Source organism: Cygnus atratus, chromosome 2, assembly GCF_013377495.2.
Source record: "Cygnus atratus isolate AKBS03 ecotype Queensland, Australia chromosome 2, CAtr_DNAZoo_HiC_assembly, whole genome shotgun sequence".
In the NCBI taxonomy this organism is placed as follows: Eukaryota; Metazoa; Chordata; class Aves; order Anseriformes; family Anatidae; genus Cygnus; species Cygnus atratus.
In genome coordinates this window covers 64,507,597-64,528,514 of record NC_066363.1, presented here as the reverse complement: position 1 = coordinate 64,528,514, position 20,918 = coordinate 64,507,597, and the positions used below count along the sequence as shown (strand labels likewise).

General features: G+C 44.4%; 1 protein-coding gene across 1 annotated transcript in view; it reads right to left on the bottom strand.

Moving 5' to 3' along the window:
* The window catches only part of GFOD1 (glucose-fructose oxidoreductase domain containing 1), a 64,043-nt gene extending 57,575 nt beyond the window's left edge, over positions 1-6,468 (bottom strand). The window contains exon 1 of the mRNA XM_035552612.1: positions 6,058-6,468. Within this exon, the coding sequence (XP_035408505.1) occupies positions 6,058-6,310 (253 nt within the window). The 5' untranslated portion in view covers positions 6,311-6,468. The remainder of the gene's footprint in view (positions 1-6,057) is intronic.
* Between the last annotated feature and the right edge of the window lie 14,450 nt (positions 6,469-20,918).

Below are 20,918 nucleotides of genomic sequence, written 5' to 3'. Positions count from 1 at the left end.
GTTACATGCATGCATGCTGACCTTGTAAATTAAGTCTGTGACTTTGACAGCTCACTCATATGAGCTACACGCTTATTGTATGAATAATAAGCGAAACACACTAGGGTAAATGCTTCTGCTTTGGTGGTTTGAGGAAACCAGAACAATTCTAAGCAACTATGGACAATGCTGTGGCAAACTGATAACAGTGAAGGGTGGTGGTGTACTGCAGCAGCCCACGGAAAATACCAGTCCCGGCTGCCTTAGAAATTTAACTCCATTTTAATCCTCAGGACTTTGCCACCATTACTGCTAAGTGGGCAAAATCTACCATACTCACAGAGAAAAGGAGAGTAAGTTGCAATAGGCCTCAGCACAACTTACCTAGCTCTCAAATAAGCAGACAGTACAATGCGTTTAGGCTCAGCTACCCATGCCTGGAGTCACATTGCAAATCTCTTGTTATGTTGAGCCAGTCTTAAGCCTAAGAGGGGCTTGGATGGCGGGAGCAACACTGGGAAGCTTGGCAATTCTGTGATTTTATTCGCCCAGCATATTTTCCTTTCTCTGCATTCATCTACACATTCTTTCTTAAATCTTCTATTTAACATTGTCCTGAAGCTCAAAACAACAGAGGCAGGACCAAGTCCTTCATCTGCAAAGCTCTCACTCAAGAGAAGTCCCTCATCCTTGACTTAGACTACCCACCGCTACAAGTCCCAAAACCCAGCAACATAAAAGAACGTCACTGAGATAAGGGCATGGGGATGGACCAGATAACTCAATACCCCAGCAGGTGCTACGGTAGCCACTACAGATCAGAGAAGAGGCACAAAGCCAAGCGAATAAGAAAAATAATAATAAAAGATCTGTTTTCTTCTGTTTTCTTTGTTATAGGGCTCCATCAGCAAGGGACACAATAATTTACTCCAGAAGTTAAACACTTACAATATTTAGCACCAGCACTGCTGTAGCTGTATAAACATATCTTCTCATAGAAGAAAACCACGTTACACATTTTCTGCTTGTTCAACAGCATCCACAATATCATGGTCCCATATTAACCATATCAGTGCACTCTGCAGACATGATTGCACAATCCTCTTTTAACAGAACTGGAATAAGCATACCTTTTTCTGTAATTTTAATTAAATGTGAAAAACACTAAGTTACCACTTGAATAAAGCTGGTTTACACCTTTAGTTTCTATTTTGTTAGCAGTCTTTAGCTTAGAAAAGCAACTAAGCTAACTAAACTCTTTACTTAGTACTGCAAACCAAAAATGGCTCACCCAATAAATGAATCATACAACCTGCTGCCTGTGTGATAGCTACTCTACAAATTGTGCCAGTATGAGAAATCCAAGAGGTGATCCTCACTAACACAGCTGTGCCAACAGGTACGTATGTTTATGCTAGGACAAGCACGCTTTTAGCACTAATAACTGGTTCATAGGAGATGGTTTTGCTATTTCCAGCCCTTTCCTAGCTAAGGCTACTTCCTTCAGACAGATCTTTGCCAGCCATACCAGCAGCTGTGCCTAGAAGAGCTACATCACTCTTTCAGCCATTTTCAACACCAAACCAAGATACGATGGCATTGCTAATGCTCCTGTGCTGCTGTTAGCACTGACAAGGATGCTCTGGAAGGACCTGTGATGGAAATAGCTCTAGTGTCTGCTAATCTCCAAACAGCAGACAGCAGGAAAAATAGTTGTACTTGCCACCACTGCTAACACCAATGTAAGGCCTGAATAGTCAGAGATGAGTAGTGTTCAAAGCGCAGAAAAACAGATAGCGGCCTCAAGACTTTGCCTACAAAAAAAAAAAAAAAAGTCCCCTTTCAAAGAAGAAAAAAAGTCTGATTTCTCATCAAAACATTACCATGCTGACTATGGGCTGGCTAATGAAGCCTGACAAATCAAACACTGGCAATTCCAGATGTTACCACAGCTATCCCCTAATCTGCTGAAGGTCAGAGCCCCAGCAGCGGAGCAGATGAAAGCAGGGTGCCCATGCACCCCGCATTGCTGGTCAAAGGTAGAAGCATGGCTGAGGACTTAGGCAGGCATTTGTTTCAGCCAAGACAGCTACAGGGCATGGTACTCTCTGACAGATCCTCACCTGGTTTAATGCAAGGACTTCGATCGCAGCTGGCTGCTCCTTAGTCTAGGTAAATTTGGGTGCGTTACTGCAGTGCAAGTTCAACACCCCAGCACCCCAGTCCACTCCATGCTGGGCATCCAGCCTACACTACTGCCACAACAACTGAACTGGCATTTATTTTCATGAAATACAAGCAGAACAAGACAACTGGGAAAAAGTGGAGAAGTGTCTTTGATTTGAAGGCCAGGAAGGAAACAAGTTTGTACCCAATCCCACAGCATCTCAGTAGGAGTTTTACAGGAATAGCACTGGAATTAAAGGTCTGCTGTACAGAGAGAAAAGGGCAAAGAAAGAGTTGGACTATCCTCTGCTTTTTTTTTTTTTTTTTTAATGCACATGGTCATCACTCAAGTGGGATGAAGGCTTGCAGCTGACTGCCAGCACAGTCTTTGGAGTCACTTTCTCATGTATGCCATGTGCAAAAAAGGCATTGCAGCCTTTCCTAGCTCTGCAGACTAAAGATAGACAGCACTTCATCTGACTTTTTCTTTTGCAATAAGATGTCCATAATTCACATTTAATATGCTGCAAAGTCATCTGCCTTCCAAGCACAAGAGCTCATTCTGCTCAATGTCACTGCTGGTAGGTCAAATTTAAACTCAGTATTGTAGGACAAACATTGCATTGCTATTAATAATAAATAATTGTGGTAGTATTTTACCTTAATAGAGCATCTTATCGCTTTACAAAATCTGGACCACAAAAGCAGATCCACAGCTAGAACCTTGCAACCTCTTAATGATTTGTATAGGTGCAAAGGAATGAGCAAATGAATTACAGATTACGTCAGATCTGTGGATTACTTCACTGTAGCCGATGATCCTCCCACTTCAGGGGGAGGTCCAGCATTTCAACATGTGGCTCTCACGAACACCTTCCTGACAACAGGCCTGTACTGCTTGCCTGCATAATGGGACGGTGAGGATCCCAGCAGCACAATTTATGTTCCTCTCTAAATGAAGATGCTCCCTCGTGACCACAATCAAGTATAGAAGCACCAGTCAGCAAACAAATTTAAGGGATCTTAAGAGGAACAAACTCTGGTGGACAGGGAAAGCCATATCGTGCCTGCACAGTCCACAGATAAAAAGGGCTCCTACCTGGCACTACTATGATAAAAACACTTCAAAAAATAACACTGTGTAGACACAGCTGTGAATAGGTACAGTGAATATTCAGGACATAACTTAGCATTTCTGCCCATGACTTAAGATGAGACAGGAAGCACAACCACAGTCAACAGGGTAACATCTCCAGAGACATGCTTGAAGAACATCTGGCATTTGGTTCTCCTCAAAAGCAAAACATTTGCTCCCCAGAAACATTTACATGAACCTCAGAAATAAATTCTCTTCAGTTGAGTTGACTTAAGCACCAATGCAACCAGAAGCACAGAAATGGCTGCAACTTCCCCTAAAACTTAAAGATGAAATACCATCAAGGACTTCTCAGGACCACCTGCAGCAAACCATTTCACATGATGCAGCAGCTATTTAGCCATACAGAGCAAGTTTCAGTCAGGATCTGAAGTCGTATTTAATTGAACAGGGGCAGAGGGAGAGATTACGCTGAGAAATTTCACGTGTTGACTATTTTGCATGAGGTGAATCAGAGTGACACTGTATCATCTGAACCAGGACCTCTTCAGATGCTAAACACAAGTAAGGATCCTGGTGACACATTTTATCTTTGCTTGCAAACACATCCCCCATTCCTGGTCAGGCTTGGGACCCAGCTGTATTGCTGATGCACACAGGCATGGGAAAAGCAGACCACTGCTGGCAAACACGCCAAATGTTTCTACTCAGTGAGAGGAGAAAAAACACCCTTACTCAAACACTCAGACTGTTTTCTACGCTCATCCAAATGCTCACCCAAATGTTTCTCGACCACCAAGCAGCAAGTCAGCTGGGACATCAGCTTTGCATTATGCAAGCACCTAGCTGCCACAACTACAGGGAATTAGTACAAACAGCAATATACAGAGTAACTCCTAGCAAGCTGGATAGACTAGAGGCAGGAAAGAGAAAGGCTCCGATAGCCCCATCTTGTAAAAGCAAACAGGAATTAGATTCCTTTCACAGAGAAGCAGCAGAGAACACCAGTGCCTTTCACATAAAATGCCACAGGTTTTACTTTTGCTTTGGGTCATTGTCCAAAACAGCCCCTTGTTTCAGGTTCTCTCTTGAACTTGCCCAGCACTGGTCTAGCTGCTAAGCACTGCAGAACAGAGCCAGACCCAGCTCGGGAGCCTGTTTCTAACAGAGGCGAGCAGACGATGCTAGAGGAAAAGTTAATATGCCAAGTTTAAAGCCCTATTTCCCCCCATTTTCTACCTCTCAGCTTCCAGGAAGGGATATTTTGGGAACTTCCTCAGCTAGGGTTGTTACTCACACTTTTGTGTTTTAGCAGCATGCCTAAAACCTATTTACAGCAGCAATACCTGCCTACATACCTGACACGGTAGTGAAAACGAAGCAACTGTGTGCTTCCTGTGGCATTGTCCAAGCCCACACACACAGCTGCATGGACACCTGCTCGGCCCCACTGCTACCTCCAGCACCCGAAATAGGCCAGCGAGCTGAAAGGGCTGAAAATTCACCATGCAAACACAGGCACACGATGGAGACACCAGCAGCTGCTTCCCTGTGCTCTTTCTTTTTGATAACAAAACCGCCCCACATGAAAATAGAGCTCTGGGCAACAAGTCACTTTGAAAAGTAAAATACAGGTTAGAAAATAAAATTAAAAAAAAAAAAAAAAGAGGATTGGGCCCTGTATCCTCCCAGGCCAGATATCCCTCTGTCCACATGTAACCCAGACCAGGGTGTATCAACAAATTATCCACACCTTTCTTCAGTCTTTTCTGCTGCAATGCAGGACATCATTTTCAGTCCTCCTGAAGCCTCCCTCTGTGAGTAAAACCTTTGGTTTCTCTGCCCATGTGCTATCACTAGCTGCCATACCATGCCTCTTGTGTGAGGCCTCAAGAGAAAAACAAACAAACAAAAAAAGTTTGTTTGCCTTTTTTTTTTTTTTTAAAAAAAAAAGACCCCCATCCTTTCCTTATGATAGAAACTAATGTTTTTCCAGCTTTTGTTTTCCTCAACAAAGGACAGACAGCATTGCCCCTTCTTACCAGAGGATTTTGAACCCTTCCCACTTGATGAATGCATTGCACTCCTCCCCTCGAAATGTCAAATCCAGGGGCTTAAAGCAAAACCATCACTCCCTGGTTCGCCGGTTCCAGAGGCATGAAGCACAAAGCAGGACCGGGAGAAGGAGCTGGGAGCTGTGAGGTACTCCTCTCAGCAGTTCAGGAACTGCCACTTTTGTCCCTTGCTTGTATCTGTGTCAACACGCAAGAACTTTCATTTTTACAGATCCAGTGCTTGAATTCAGAAATCAAGCAGTAAGAAAAATCACCTCTGAAATAGCTGGGGGAAAGAGGTGCCGATCGGTCTGGATATAATAATCCTTTGAGTATGCACTCTAAAAAAATGCTGTGCATGGCGTGTTATGGCGTGGTTAATCGCTATTTTATGATTATCCCATGTGTTTTGGCCCATATTCTACTACCCGTAAGGCATGCAACTGGCCAACGTTGGGGGGCAGGAGGGACCCCAATGGAGTGGTGATGATGGGGATGTGTGTGTGGCGCAGTACCACCTTCCTTTTGTTGTTCATCATCCCTCTTTCCCTCACAGCCTGCTGCTCGCAGGTTGCATCAGCGAGCCCCCAGCAGCACCTCTCCCAAACCCCCGACTCCCCCATCCACAACACCCAGCGGGGCACAAAGCACCCGGATCCCCTCGTGCGCGGCAATGCCGTTTCTTTTTTTTTTTTTTTTTTTGGGTGGGGGGGGGGTTCTCCGCTTTGCTCCTTCCCCCTCTCCCCCCCAAGAGGAGCTCACCCAGCGTCTTGACGGCCACCTGGCGGGTGAGCGGCGGCGGCAGGTTGATGCACACCAGGTCGACGTCGTGGTGCAGCAGCACCTCGTCGATGCGGCTGGTGTGGAAGGGCACGCTCAGCTCCCCGGCCAGCTCCTCCGCCTCCTCGGCCGTGCGGCCCCACAGCGCCTTCACGGCGAAGCCCTCCGCCTGCAGCAGCGGCACGATCACCCGCGCTGTCAGCCCGGTGCCGAACACCCCCACGCCAGGCAGCATGGCGACGGGACGGGACGGGACGGGACGGGACGGGACGAGCCCTCAGCACCCCGCCGCCGCTGCTCCGGGCGAAGGGGGACGCAGCCCCCGCTGACTGCGGCCGGCAGCAGGCCCCGGCGCCCCCCGCTGCCTCAGTTGCGCGGCGGCCGCCGCCATGTCGTAAGGGGGGGGGGAAGAAGAGGGCGGGGGGGGCTCAGCGCCGCGCCCCCGCCATGTCGAGCACTGCCGCCCGCAGGAGGGGAAGGGAGGGAGGCGGGGGGGAGGGAGGGAGAGGGAAGAGGGCGGAGGCGCAACCCCGCCTCCAGCCAGGCTTTCACCCGCCCCCGCCTCTTCATTGGCTACTGCTCCCTCGTGGCTCCGCCCCTCTGGTGCCCGTGGAGGCTGAGGGCGCACGGAGGAGGCGTTTGGGTTCCTCAGGCTCCTCGGGCCTCCCGCATTCTTTAGGGCGCTCCTGCATTTTCGCAGGGACGCTGACTTTCCCCAAAACGAAGAGGTTTCTGCTGCCTCTCCAGGAGGAATGTGCTGCAGTGTCCTCCTCAGAGAATCATAGAATCATTAAGGTTGGAAAAGACCCCCAAGACCATCTGGTCCAACCGTCTCCCTACCACCAATGTCACCCACTAACCATGTCCCTCAGCACCACGTCCAACCTTTCCTTGAACACCGCCAGGGATGGTGACTCCACCACCTCCTTGGGCAACCTGTTCCAATGCCTGACTGCTCTTTCTGTGAAGAAATGTCTCCTAATTTCCAAACTGAACCTCTCCTGGTGCCACATGAGGCCATTCCCTCTAGTCCTATCACTCATCACCTGTGAGAAGAGGCTGACCCCCAGCTCCCCACACCTTCCTTTCAGGTAGCTGTAGGGAGCAATAAGGTCTCCCCTGAGCCTGCTCTTCTCCAGACTGAACAACCCCAGTTCCCTCAGCCGCTTCTCACAGGACTTGCATTCCAGGCCCTTCACCAGCTTTGTAGCCCTTCTCTGGACACACTTCAAGGCCTTGATGTCCTTCGTGTAGTGAGGGGCCCAAAACTGAACAGAGTACTCGAGGTGTGGCCTCACCAGAGCAGAGTACAGGGGGACAATCACTTCCCTGTTCCTGCTGGCTACACTGTTCCTGATACTATTCCTGATGCTAGTCCTTGTTTGTAGGCTGCTCGTAAAAGCCCCCCCCCAAAAAAAGTCATAGATAGGTGAAGGTTTGCCTGGCTGCTTGCAAAAGTCGACCAAAAGTCACCAGTCTACAGGTCTGGAGGACATAGGTGAAGGCCCAACAGAAGTTGGTGTCATATTCCTATTTGTAACTATAGACTTCTCATTATTTTAGTGAGGACAAGTTTATGAAGATCTATATCAGGTCACTGTCTGGAAAAATTTTCAGTAAGGCAGACGAAATGGGAATTGAGGACTAGGGAATGAAATTATTACACTCCGCCAAGTCTATCATTTTCCCAGAGAGAATTTTTGCTTCCTTTACTTTTCAATTTTATTTATTTATTTATTTATTTATTTTCAAGTTAGGGTAACATAGTTTTGCAGAGTTACACTGAGCAAGCAGCACCTAGCCTGGAGAACCCCAGTTAGCCAAGCCAAGCCCTGAACAGGTGACAACTCCCAATCTGAATTGGGGCTGCATTTCCCCCATGTGCTGCTGGGACTCATGGGCATCCCCATACCAGTTTGTTCTGGAGCAAGGTGCGATTACTGCTTAATTAACTGCATGAAACAGGGCAACCACCCTGTATTTGCTTGTCCCTGTGAGCACCCAGAAGGGCTGAGGGAAGCCAGTGCAGGATTATTTTGAGTAACATTGACTGTGTCCTCTCTGAAATACACACAACTGCCAAGATCAGTGACGGCAGAATCTGTGCTCACATCCACAGCGCTGCTTGTACTGGCTGCTTTCTGCTGACTTTACTATCAAATCCAGGCAAGATTTATTTATTTTTTTTGTGTGCAAAGCAGGAGAGGTTAAGGCAGCACCAAAGTGCTCTGCTTTGAAAGCATGTCTAACCAGGACTGAGGCTTCATGGGCTGCATGTATTCCAGGAACCTTGAAGCCTCCCGTGTTTCGTATATCTTCAATATCTTTCTATTTCTAAGTCTGCCAGTCTCGTCAAGAGAGCCAGCATTTCATTCTTATGGCTGCTACAGCTTCCTTCAAGGAATACATATGCACATGGATTTCTGTGACAGACGATAATTTTGATCTTCTGTTATGTTTTTCTTAGCCTGAAATAAATTATTGGCATAAAGCATAAAGTTGCTTGTAGAAAATAATAATAATAATAATAATAATAATAATAATAATAATAAACTTGAGAGGCTCACATGGCCCTTTTCTGATTCTAAATTCTGTAAATGAAACCAACTTGCAGGAAATAAGAAAAGTGTTGCAGTCATCATTTTAATCCTATTACATATTTCAGTTGAGTTCTGCAGCTCCAGGTCACTACGCTATATACAATGAACAACTAGGTACATCACCAACTTTATGTGAGAAATCCTAACTTAATACCTCCTCTACAGAATTCTGGTAGTGTTGTTTGCAAAGATTTGAAACCATCTTTTCAGTTGGATGCCAGATATTTTGTGGTACTTTCTATAGGACTATATTGTTTTCTTCTTTATTACATTTTGGGAGTATAAAAATCAAAAATCCTTGGGGGTTTTACTTTTTATTTAATTATTTGCACTCAACTTTTATTTAGCTTTGTATATAGTTTTATTATTATCAGCCTAGCTAGTAAATCAAAAATACTAGACATAAAAAGATGTAGCAAAGGATGAAAGGATCAATCAAGCATATGTGATGTGCAAATGCTTGTTATCAGTTGGCTTAAGTAAAATGCAGAAAGTTGGTGGTCTTCCAGATCAGCCCTTAGCAGATAAAAGTCCTCAATCTACTTTTCAAATGTGTGAAGGTCTTCCCACATGTCGCTCAGGTTTCTGTCCAGAGCCCACTGAAGTCACCAGAAAGATGTAGATCCATCTGATAGAGCACTGGGATCCCAAACTCTTTCATTCTTACTTCTCTGCACTTAAATTCTGCTTTTTTTTTGCCTTTTTTTTTTTTTAACATTTATACTCAGACTCCACAGCTGCATTTCTCAAACATCTCATACATCAGCCTGAACAATAGAAAGAGCTGGATAATACATGGCTTCTGCAAAATCATGAAATGGAGCTCACCGTCTCTCCAAATATGTCTCAAATCCCAGGATTCCAAGATTAATTAACTAATTTCTACATGAACCAAACATGAAGCAGCAGTGAGTTTTCATTAACTAGTTGGCTCCTGATGGGGGATGAGGTTTGTGTTCTCCACCACTGGACTACTATAGCTTTGAGACTGGAAATTATTTGCATAGAGATAATAGTGCTTCAGAGAAGAGGAAAAAGCAGTGATTCAGACCTCTCTGGTTCTCCCACTCAGCTTTACTGAGTCATCCATAGTATTAGAAACGATCTGTGAGCTGCATTGCTCAAGTCCTTTTTTACATTTAACACCACACAATTTGCAGTTCTCAGGCCAACTTAAATGTGATCTTGCAGACAGCCACACACATTTTAGTGTCTCTTTGAATGTGTTTCTACTGAGACAAGCCACAGTGGGTTCTTGCTGTGGGATATAAGGGTAGGAACTGCTTTAACATTTGAGTATTAAATGGTCCAAAGTGCAGTGGAGAGCACTAGACAAAAGTAGAACACGTGCTAGCAAAAAGCTCATAACGCATTCGGCCATACATCGATCTGGTCAGTGGGTGTTTTGCCCATACCTAGACTTGCAGAGCCCATTCAGTACATTTTAAGAGTTTATTCTTTCCCAGTTGCCAAAGTCATTCTTTACAAGATTTGTATGCTGAGTGTAGATGGGCTGTAAGAAAACCAGCGAGTCTTCAAGAATCTACATCGCTAACAAGATACTTCTGAAGGCATTGGTACTCTGTTCATTAAGTCATAGAGAAGGATCTAAGCAAGTACAGTTTCCACTCTTGCACAATATAAACATCCTACGAAGGAAGACAAGTGTGAGTATTCCCACTTTACTTGCATAGAAACTGGTGCTCAGAGAAAAATGATGTTCTCTCTTGGGTCCTCAATTTCTGGGTGCTTGAGACCAAAATGCTAGTAGACCCTTGCAATTTTGGCCTAGCTGACTTTTGAGAGCTCCTACCAGGACAATAACAGACCATTTTCCTGGAGAGCTCAGGCTGCTCCAGATGTTCCTACCAGACAGCCAAAGACCCTGGACAAATGCAATGGACTGGGCAGCAGTAGCTACAGTTTACTAAGCTGCCTTAGCAAAGTCATCACCCCTGTCATACAGAAGTAGACACGTAGAGAAGAGGATTCTCAAGTTGGTACTTTGCTGGAAAAAAAAAAAAAATGTAATAACAGGGTGAATGAGTCATATTGATATTCTTAATTCTGAAAAATGATTTTGAGCCTAAGCAGTAGTTTGTGCCACATCACACCTGTTTAGTGCTGTGCAAATAGCTGTAATGTGCTGCAGAAGTTATTATTATTACAGGGATAGAACATTCCACACCATTTGCATGGCAGCCGAGAGGTTTCTTTGGGATGAAAACAGCAGAGCATCATCACTTCATTAGTCACGTGGGAGTGCGTGACAGCAAGTACATGTAATTTCAGGGCTTCTCAGCCTTCCCATGCAACATGTGTTTTGAAAGAGTTCAGTCGAGTGGAAACCCACTTTGATAGAGGAATGCAGCGCAAGGATGCTCTGCGCTGTGGTCAGGCAGTCATCCCCTTGTCAAGTATCTTCTCTCTGGAAGTAGCCAGGACTTCAGCAGGACTTGCAAGAAGCCTTGAGGGAGACAGTTATGGGACAGGTTTTAAAGAAAAATGTATCTGTTGCAGGAATCATTTTTAAACACCCCACATGTTAAATACTGCAGATTTTGGAGAGCCCTCCAGCACACTGCAAATCAGCTCTACTTCATGATGGGAAACCTGCTGCTGCTTGACAAAGACCCAGTGATTCAACCTGGATAGGCATGAATTTCTTTGTACTTGTTGCAACAAGCCCAGGCACCATGTGAGCTGAGAAGATACCGAGTCCCAGGAGTATCTGTTTCCTGGGAATAGCTGAAGCCAGCTAATTGCTCCTGAAGAGTCCCTTCCAACCTGAAGTATGATCCTATCATCCTAGACAGCCTTCCTCACTTGTTTTCATTTCGATTTTGAATTTATGGCACATAAATTTGTGGGAGTATCGCCATGGGGGTCGACAAGCCCTGTGGTTGGTGATAACATTGGACTCCTGATGATGAAGCCATGAGGAATGTAAACAAGTTAGAAGGAACAAAGAAGGGTGATTCAGGAGATGCCTTGCTGTCTCAAACTGCTTGTTCTCCAGTCCTTAAGACATGGAAGTGGCTAAATGTTTGCTGTTGCCAGGCAAAGTTGTTAACCAATGGTTAACAACCTGAAACTGACTCCTAACCAATGGTTAACAACTGGTTAATGGTGCTAGTGGGAAAGTACTGCTTGTAGAGCTAATGGTGTAAGAAGGGAGCCTGTCCTCAATAAAGGTATCTGAAGTTATTGATCCTAAAAGAAACCCTGGTGTCCATGTGGTCATTACACCACATAAATTGGTTTGGTACTGTGACTATTTTTAATCTGAACAGAAAAACAAGCTTGTCAACGAGTCCTTCCTTTTTATGCATTGAGAAAAAAATGTTAAGAAAAATAATTGGTTAGGTCTACTTCAGTACCATAGCATGGACAGGATTCATGCAGTTTTCTTTCAGATATTCTTTCAGATTTCTTTCTGCACTGCTATTGCTTCCTTAAAATCATGTTCTTTAGAACCATACTATGGTTAAATATGAGGCTTTAGATTTGCCAATTGTACCAATGTGAATGTGTTGAAGTTTGGCCTGCGTTACCTGGTCTGTGACCTTTTTTCATTATATCAATGATAGTCAATCATGTGTTCTTTATTTATGCAAAGGGTAAATTTAATCCCATGCAGTTTCTAGGCTACTGGCTCTTTGCAAAGTCTCCTTTAGCTGAAGTAGTAAAACCATTATTTGGCGTTCTTTCCAGAGGCTCTTTCTTCGATCCAGGTGAGTACTGAGCGGCATAACATCCGCAGTGAAGAAGGTGAGCATGGTCTGCCTCAGAAAGGTGCTCGCCTCTCCCACTGGGAGCAGGGCGCCTGGTCCACCCCGCCTTCCTGTTATTCCTTAATAATAGCTCAGGGCTTTAATTTGAAGCAGATGTTAGGCACTTTCCTTATCCATCCACCCTAGAAGACTTTTCCTTCACCCCTAAAAGCAGTGTCTGTTTGCCATGGCTAATGTTGAGTGCTGCACAGAAGCGATAGCCCACCTCCCTGCTTTATTCCCACATAATCCCACATGAAGGTTGCACAAAGAAGCAGCCAGCTGGTTTTTTAATCCATTCCCTCCTGGTCAACAAAGGTATTTCTTAGTTTTTTCAAAGCTGAAGACTTCCTTCTTGAAATTAATCATTTCCCCTTCCTCTTTCACCTTGCCCAGCATGTGTCGTCATTCGGCGTTGGTTGCGTGTGTTTTGTAGCTTGTTCCTTCCTCCCCCAGTGAGCCCCAAGGAGCACAGTAAGAGCTGTCAGTCTCCAGTACCCAGGCCAGAATTATAACCCACAAGACAATTGGGACAGAGCTGCTCTTTCAGGCAATCTTCAAACTGAGGGAGGCAATAAGGCACTATATTTAATGAGGTTGCCTTTTTTTCAGATGTTCTTTGAAATCGTAACTGCTTGAGACTGACTCCTAACTACTTAAGGTAAACAGACAATTTCCACACTAGAAATTCCTGTTAATAAATAAGCAAGGCTTAATCTGCCTCCTGAAATGAAAATGCACTCAAGGAGTGCATTCAAAGGAGCTTTATTTAAGAGGAGAATGTTTCTTCCAAAGTATTTTAACAGCTCAGATAATTGCATATCATCAGGCTTCAGATATTAATCAGTGGGAATAACACAGATACTTACTATTTTGAGAACTGGTTCAGCAACTGTGGTTTATCAAATACACCCTCATGAAAGGACTTCATGATTTCTCACCACAGCAAGGGTTGCAGCAGGGAGCTTCCTGGTGCCACACACCTTCCCTATAGTGCACATGACATGCTTCAACTATATGCTCCATCTGCATGCCTGTCTTTGGATGTTCAAGGTCACATCATCTTTTAACGTGGGGCAAATGACCAAAAGTGGATGAATGAGGATTGTGTAGTAATAGGAGAATATTTCTTTGAATATTAATCAGGCTGTGTTATAGGGCTCAGCACTTCTAATATTAGAAGAGCGTATCAACAAAGAAAGTAGGGCAGATTTATTAAGGACATTATGGAGTCTAATATGGTACACATCAGCCTAGTATGTGATGTCCCATTTAGTATGTGGGACACTGTTAATATGTATGACTTGACTGTGCTCCTATTGTTCTTGTAAGAAGCAGGACAAAGGAGGGTATTCATGCAGTAGTGCACTCACAGGGAGCATTCAGTTACATGTCCCTGTCAGATGCCTAAGTTTTATTATTTACCATTTAAAGGTAGACTGGTTTTAATCACATTTGGAAAGCATTTTACAAATCCAGGTTAGCACATTTACCTTCAGACTTTATACTTAACCGGATTTGATTCCACAGAGAAACAGTTTTAAAAGTAGTAAATATCATGATGGGCAAGATTCAAAGGCAAATCAAAAATAAGCACAGAGCACTTGCTGTAAAATCATGCACATCTTGAAGGGCGAGCTGCTCTTTCATTTTGTTTTATTCATTTCACACTTGGTAAAATGCAGAACACAATGAAGGGAAGGAAGAGCTCTGTGATCTGAGTGCTGGAACGTGACATTCTCATCTTTGCATTGTTTTTATCACTTCAGATATCAGTGTACCATTCATCTGGCATAGAAAATGGCCCAAAATTAAATTATGACTCATTTTCGTGACAGCTGAGGAGGAGGAAACATTAACTCTTTTCCCACAGTAAATGCCCTCAACCTACATTCAAAGTAGTCTTGTGTGGATGCAAATCCCACTCTTCTCTGTGCTAAGCTCTCCACATAGGTGCAGGCACATGGCTGTACAGTCCTGCAGTTGTGCCTTTCATCCAAGGCAAGCAAACCTACTTCGAGTCAGTTCCCCCACATCACATTTACAGTAACATTAACCAGTAGCCAACACATTTTAGCAGCCCTAATGCCGTCCCCCATTTCTCTTTATCCCCTGGGCAGTGCTTCTCCCTGGGACCGCCGCAGAGCTGGAGCCCTTCCAGCTGCTGGGAGAAGAACTGGCTGCAGTGGGCATCACAGTGTAATTTGGAAAGTCTGCCACAGGCACACAGGGGAACTACACTGCACATGGGCTGGGTCGGCTTAGTACAAGGTGTGGGCAGGATGTGCAGCGCTGGAGTGACTCCGCTCACACGCATGTGATGGTTTCACAAGCATCTCTCTGGTGTGTGAGATCTCTGGGGAACACAAATGGAATGGATGAACAAGGGTAAAGACACAGGTGTTGGAGAGGGGGAAGGCCAAGCAGCCTCACTTCCAAGAAGGGCAGCAGAGAGAAATGTGAGGTGAAAAGGATGTTTGCTAGAAGCCGTTTGGAAGGAGGGCTGGGAATGGATGGAGGCAAACAGAACCTGCAGCCCGCAGCAACACTGCTACCATGTGTTGCCTTCCTCCTCTCTCATGATCACGGAGACACTCAGCTTGCTGCCTTCTGCTGTGAAAAATGAGCTGGGTGGAGAGATTTATGTGCACGGGATTTAAGCAGTACTTTAATTGTCACTTAAAGGAGAAAGCAAGTGACCTTGGTTAAAGTGATCTGCTTTCACTCCTGCTTTACATTTGTACTTACTCATTTCCCCAGCTGGCAACCACTGAGATTTCTCCCATAGCACCTGAAGCCTTTTGCTATATCTCCTGCTCTCTTGTTTTGCTAATTTAGTGTGTGATATGTTTAATTACTTAAACAACTTAAGTTTTTATTCAAACATTTAATGTTTACTTTTATTGTATCAGAAAATGGCAAATGATATTTTGTATTTACTAGGTAATTGAATTCTTTACTTAGGAGTATTGTCACATTGCCTTTGTATAGAAATTAGGTTATAAAAGCATACAAAAAGGCAACTTTGTTTTCCATTATTAAATAAAATCTTATTAAATGCTTTGTTTATAGAAGAAGAAGGTATCAAAACACATTCTGTATTTAAAGTTGGCTGAATTATTGAACAAAGAAAACTGTCATTCAAGAAATAATCTCTTAACCAGGTGGGTAGAAAAAAATAGATTTCCATCTTTTTACCACCTATAATTAATTTCTTACTTCTAATGAGCAAGTCATTGACCGAGCTAAACCAAAGACACTGAAATGAAGGAAATATGCTTTCCTCACTTGCAGTAAAGGCTCCCAGCGCAAAAGCCCTGTTCATCTCTTCAGAAAATGGTTGCTCCAGGAGTTTACTTGCTGACCTGGCTCCCCACCTCAGTGCTCTGCCTTTCTTTAAAGCCTTTCTAGCAAATATGTTGCTAAAGCACCGAGCTTTTATTTTGAGCAAGGACTGGAGCTCAGGTCTTTCTCACGAGTGAGTACCCGGTCTCCTGAGCTGCAAAGTTGTAGTTAGCTTAGGCAAGATGCTGATGTCCCACACCAAGTGGGAGGGAGAGGCTGAGAGCCGTGGGAGCCTCAAGACAAGAACACCCTCCCAGAAGGTGGGAGATGGGATTTTGTGTTCCATCAAGGCAACTGGAGATGAGTTCCCAGCAAAACCTTAATTAAGACTCAGCATTAAGAAACCTCCAAAGCATCCTTGACCCTGCTAACTAGCTCCAGGTTTACTCCTCTTGAATTAGACTTGTTGCACAGCTGGTTTATGTTGATTTTTTTTTTTGTAATGTATGTATTACAACCACCCTGTTCCCATGAGGATGCATAGATGATTCGTAGCATGGTTCTCCATATGGTTCTTCTTCTCCGTATCACTCAGATGTATTGGCCACTTCCCTCCATTGGGGGGAATTCAGATTAATTCTGGACAAACAACACAACCTACAGAGAAATCCCTATGTGGTCAAGAAGACTTCCAGAGGTGCCAGTCAGACTATACTCAGTGCCTGATGCTATAGAGTACTTCTGAAATAGAACTCATCACTGGATAAAATGATGTACACAGCTGAGGATCTGGAGTATGTAAACCAAGATGCTGAATTTCTGGTCTCTTATCACAAGAAATGGAGTCCCACTGCCCCTGGAAAAATATTTTTAGCCCTTGTGGAGACAATTTCTTGATGAAATGCAGAAGTTGTCTGCATGCTCATAGACCTCCAAGGGAGGAGTACTACTGAGTTTTTGAAGTTTTAAAAAATGGCCTAATTTCCTCTCATAGCTCTCAAAACTCTCTCCTGATTTCCTGACAAATAATTGCCACATTGATCAAATAGCAACTTGCTTGGCAAAACTGAGATCTTACCAGGTTCTGTGTCTGCAACTGCTCAGCACTCCTTCAATTGACTTCTGAAAACCTGGTTCAAGCAGGCGATTTGCTTCTATTCAGCTTATCTTTAAGGCTGGGATGGTTTTGCCATGCTCAATATATGAGCAAAGAAAAGTCTTTTCAGGCAGAGAAGAGATTTATAATACATACAGTCATTGCCTTTTAATCACCCAAACCTGCTGGATAGCCCGAGAGAAAACAGAAGTCAGCTGGGCAGGAATGGCCTATCAATATGGGGAGGAAATTTCTCTGCTCTTTATAGGAGGCACAAGGGAAGGGAAGGGAAGAGAAAAGAGAGAAGTAAAGTTTGCTGCCTTACAGAAGGAAGATGAAGATGTTCAAAGGAAATGTCAAGTGAGACAGGAAAAGTCAGGACCTGGAAAAAAAACACCTTTGTTTACAAGTTGCCTCAAAAAGAGATGGCATTAAAACAAGCACCATGCAATAGAGTTTTATGGCTGGCATTTGTTCCCTTTTTGCTACGTGGGAAGCAAAACTCAGAACAGTTTTTGCCAGGAACAAAGTGTTTGAGGAATCTCATCTCATGAGGAATTCACCATTTCTTCAGAGCATTGCAACCAGCTCTTCCAGTTACAGGAACAGTCATGGAAATTTTGGGCTTCTCCTGCAGAGGAGAAGCCAACCAACCAGGCTCTGGCTGTTCAATAGTCACCCTGAAGTTCCTTTTCAGCACGCCCTTTTCCCTTCCCAGCTGCAGAACCTGGTATTGTGCACCTCACCCTTACTTCCTTGGCAAAGCAGACTAGAGCCAGCTGACAGCAATCCACTTCTTCCTAGCACACATGTGATTTCTGATCAAAAGCCAGCAGCTTGGTTGGCAGGAAAAGACTGAAAAATATCATTGCAATTAATGTGGAGAAACTTGAAGCTGTAACATGACCAGCAGTTCTGCAGAATGAAGCATGGAAGTGCGAAAAGACTAAGCAACACTTTGCAAGCCTTATGTTTTGCTTTGCTTTGCTTTGTTTTGTTTTTCAGGGATTGATGGACAATTTATAGTAGACTGCTTGGATGGGGAGATTCCTGTGATTTTAGGTCAGGGTCTGGAATGGCATAAAGTCTGCTAGATTGATATTGCAAGGTGGATATCAGAACTGCAGAGTGTCTAATGCTGCTGGGTTAATGAACACAAAACTCTCTAATGGCAATCTGCCTGCGGTAGGGTTTCAGAGTCCATGCCAAATTCAGAAGCAGAAAGCAAGATCAATACGGAGCAGAGCACCAATTAACATCCCTGGGCTTCAAGCGCATCCTTCATTCGTCCTCTAAAATTTCCTTTGTCTCTGCCACAGTTCAAGAGAGAGCACTGAAATTTCCCTCTGAGTTATGAAGCAGGTTGCAAGGAGAAGCCATACAAAAGACATTAGAGTTTTGTGTCACTTATGCACAGGAAAATAATATTAAGTTTAAATACACGGGGTTCTTTGCCTCAGATCAGAGATTTACTTCAGAAACAGACATGATTTGTAAAGCAAAAGCTTTTTTCATTCTCAGAGAGATATTTCCTTAAAATACAGCCTATTCCCTTGTATATGTGATATGGTCACATTAAGCACTAGGGCAAATACAAATGTCAGGGAAGACAGAAAATGCTGAGGTCAGAGTCCTCTTCTGCAAGCCAGCAGCTGCAGCTCCAGCATCTATCTCTATTCCTGTTCCCCCAGGTGCCTCTGGCAAACATCTTAATATACAAAGTCTTGGCCTGAACGGGGGATTTCATGGGTTTATTTCCATGGGAGATTTGCCAGCAAGCCTTGCAGTTGCCAAGGATGTGGCCCAGCCCCGAGCAAGCCACCAGCCCCTTTCTGCCCTCACCCCCAGCTTCAGTAATAAGAACACTGCAGAGGAGCAAAGTGTGAACATCTTGACTTGCACCAGGCATCCAAAACAGCAGCCAAAATAGCAAGGACTAATAAAGGTGGAGTGCATTTAGCAACCTATTCGCCTCCAGCCTCACTGCAACAAACCCACATTGCTTCTGGGTGCTTTGGGAACTTTATGGAGCCGACTGGAGCAATTTCACCTATGCAGCAGCCTGCCCTGTATATCCCTCATTCCCTACACCTCCCCTCATTGGCTTGGACGATCTCTGGCAGAGGCAACGTGCACCCAGGTGCTATTTTTCCAGGGGACAGGAGAGACATGCTTTTTTGTTATTGTTTTTTGTTTGTTTGTTTGTTTTTGTTTGTTTTTAAACTGCAACAGTCAATCTTGTGGTAGTTTTGGGCACAGTGCAGACCCTACCAGCACACAGGCAAGATGTATATATATTTTTTTAAAATACGTTTTTAATGTAGTTTTTATATATTTGTGTAGAGTTATCTAAGGAAGTGCAGAGTGCAAAATGGAAAGAGAAATAAGACTGGTGGATGGTTCAGAAAATGAACACTGGAGCACTGCAGTAAGAATTGGGCTGCTTTGAGAACAAGGTTACATGTAGATCCTGGATAGATTGCCGAGGTGCATAACAGTGCAGCACAGTTTACAGAAAGTTGTCTGTCAAATATGACTCATGGTGAGACGCACCGCAGCTTTCTGATGGGAAGGAGCTGTTTACTTGGCAGGGCACCGTGGGCTTTGCAGCAATGTACAGGTAACAACTCAGCTAGAAGTCTAAAATTTGATCAAACCTGATAAAAGCAAGCTTATTGCTATTTATTTTTCATTAGGTGCATGACCTGAGCAAAGCCACCTTCCCTTTTTTTCCCCATATCACATCTTGTTTAAGTTTGTAGCATGTTACTGTGGTTCCACCATGCTGCACCTGTCATGGCATCTTATGATTCTGAAGAAAGAAATTGTATTTGATTTTGTCATCTGGATTTCATTTATTGCCCAAGATGGGTTGCTGATGCTTGTGCACTTTCCTGAAGGTTTATATGAAAACGGCTTTCGAGACGAGGTACAACGAGGGGTCGGGATTTCTATCAGGAGACCTATTTCTAGAGCATTTTACCATTTACAAAAAATTAACTCCAGCCAAAAAGTAGTCTCTGTAGGCTGTGTTGATGAAGTTTTCAGCCTCAGAGCCCCCTCCAGTGTAATGCTATGGTAATAAAGTTTAATGAACATGACTGCAGAATTTGCAGTGGGCCAGGAAAAGTACTAATGCTGCGCAGTTTTCCTGTCAGTCCCCAGCCAGGACTCTCTCCATCCATGCGACTAGAAATGTCCCTCTCTGGTGTTCTGCCAGCTTCTTGCCCTAAAGCAGCCCTGGTAAACGCCGTCGGAAATGAACATCAGTGTGTATTGTGAATAAATGTTGTGTAGCCCTATTGCCTACTCTGACACTGCCTCAGAGGAAATTTAAGGCTTACACAAAGGCGCCTTTGCCAAACACAACGTGACCATAACAACTCCCTTTCCAATGGCAAATTCTTTCGGCTCAGTTCTTAAGTTTCCTGCTGGATTCGCCCAGGCCCAAAATTGCACTTTATCCTCTCTGGATCTGGAAATAAACACACTGACAGCAATTTCAAAATCGTTCAGTGGAGATTTAAACTTCAGGAAGGAGTTTCCATCCCTTAGGTCTCTACAGGGTGAAAGATCTCAGGGCAAAGACCAGCACCCAGTCCATTGCCACCTCCATCTGCCTTAGGAGGTTCAGACCCTGCTGTGGTTTGATAACACTAACACTACAGCAGCAGCAAAGTATATCCTGGCACTATACAATCGCTCTTCTTGATAGAAATGTGTTTATAGTCACAGAATCACAGAAAGGTTGAGGTGCAAAGGGACCTCTGGAGGCCATCTGATCCAACCTCCTGCTCAAGCAGGGACGCCTAGAGCAGGACCATGTCCAGGTGGCTTTTGAAGATCTGTGGTCTTTTTTCTAGTTTTCCCAAAAGGACTAGCAAAGTCTGGTTCCTTGCCTTCCCTCTGCCCCCTTGTGCGATACAGTCCCATGCCCTCACGCCCCCCTCCATATCCTGCCCAAATGTTCTGCCCCTTCAGTGTCTCTCCCCTTTCCATCACATGCTAGAACTGGCCAGGGGCCATGCCAAAGACACTCAGGTGGTTGGCAGATGTCAAATAGACTCTGCTGATTTTTCCCTCTCACCT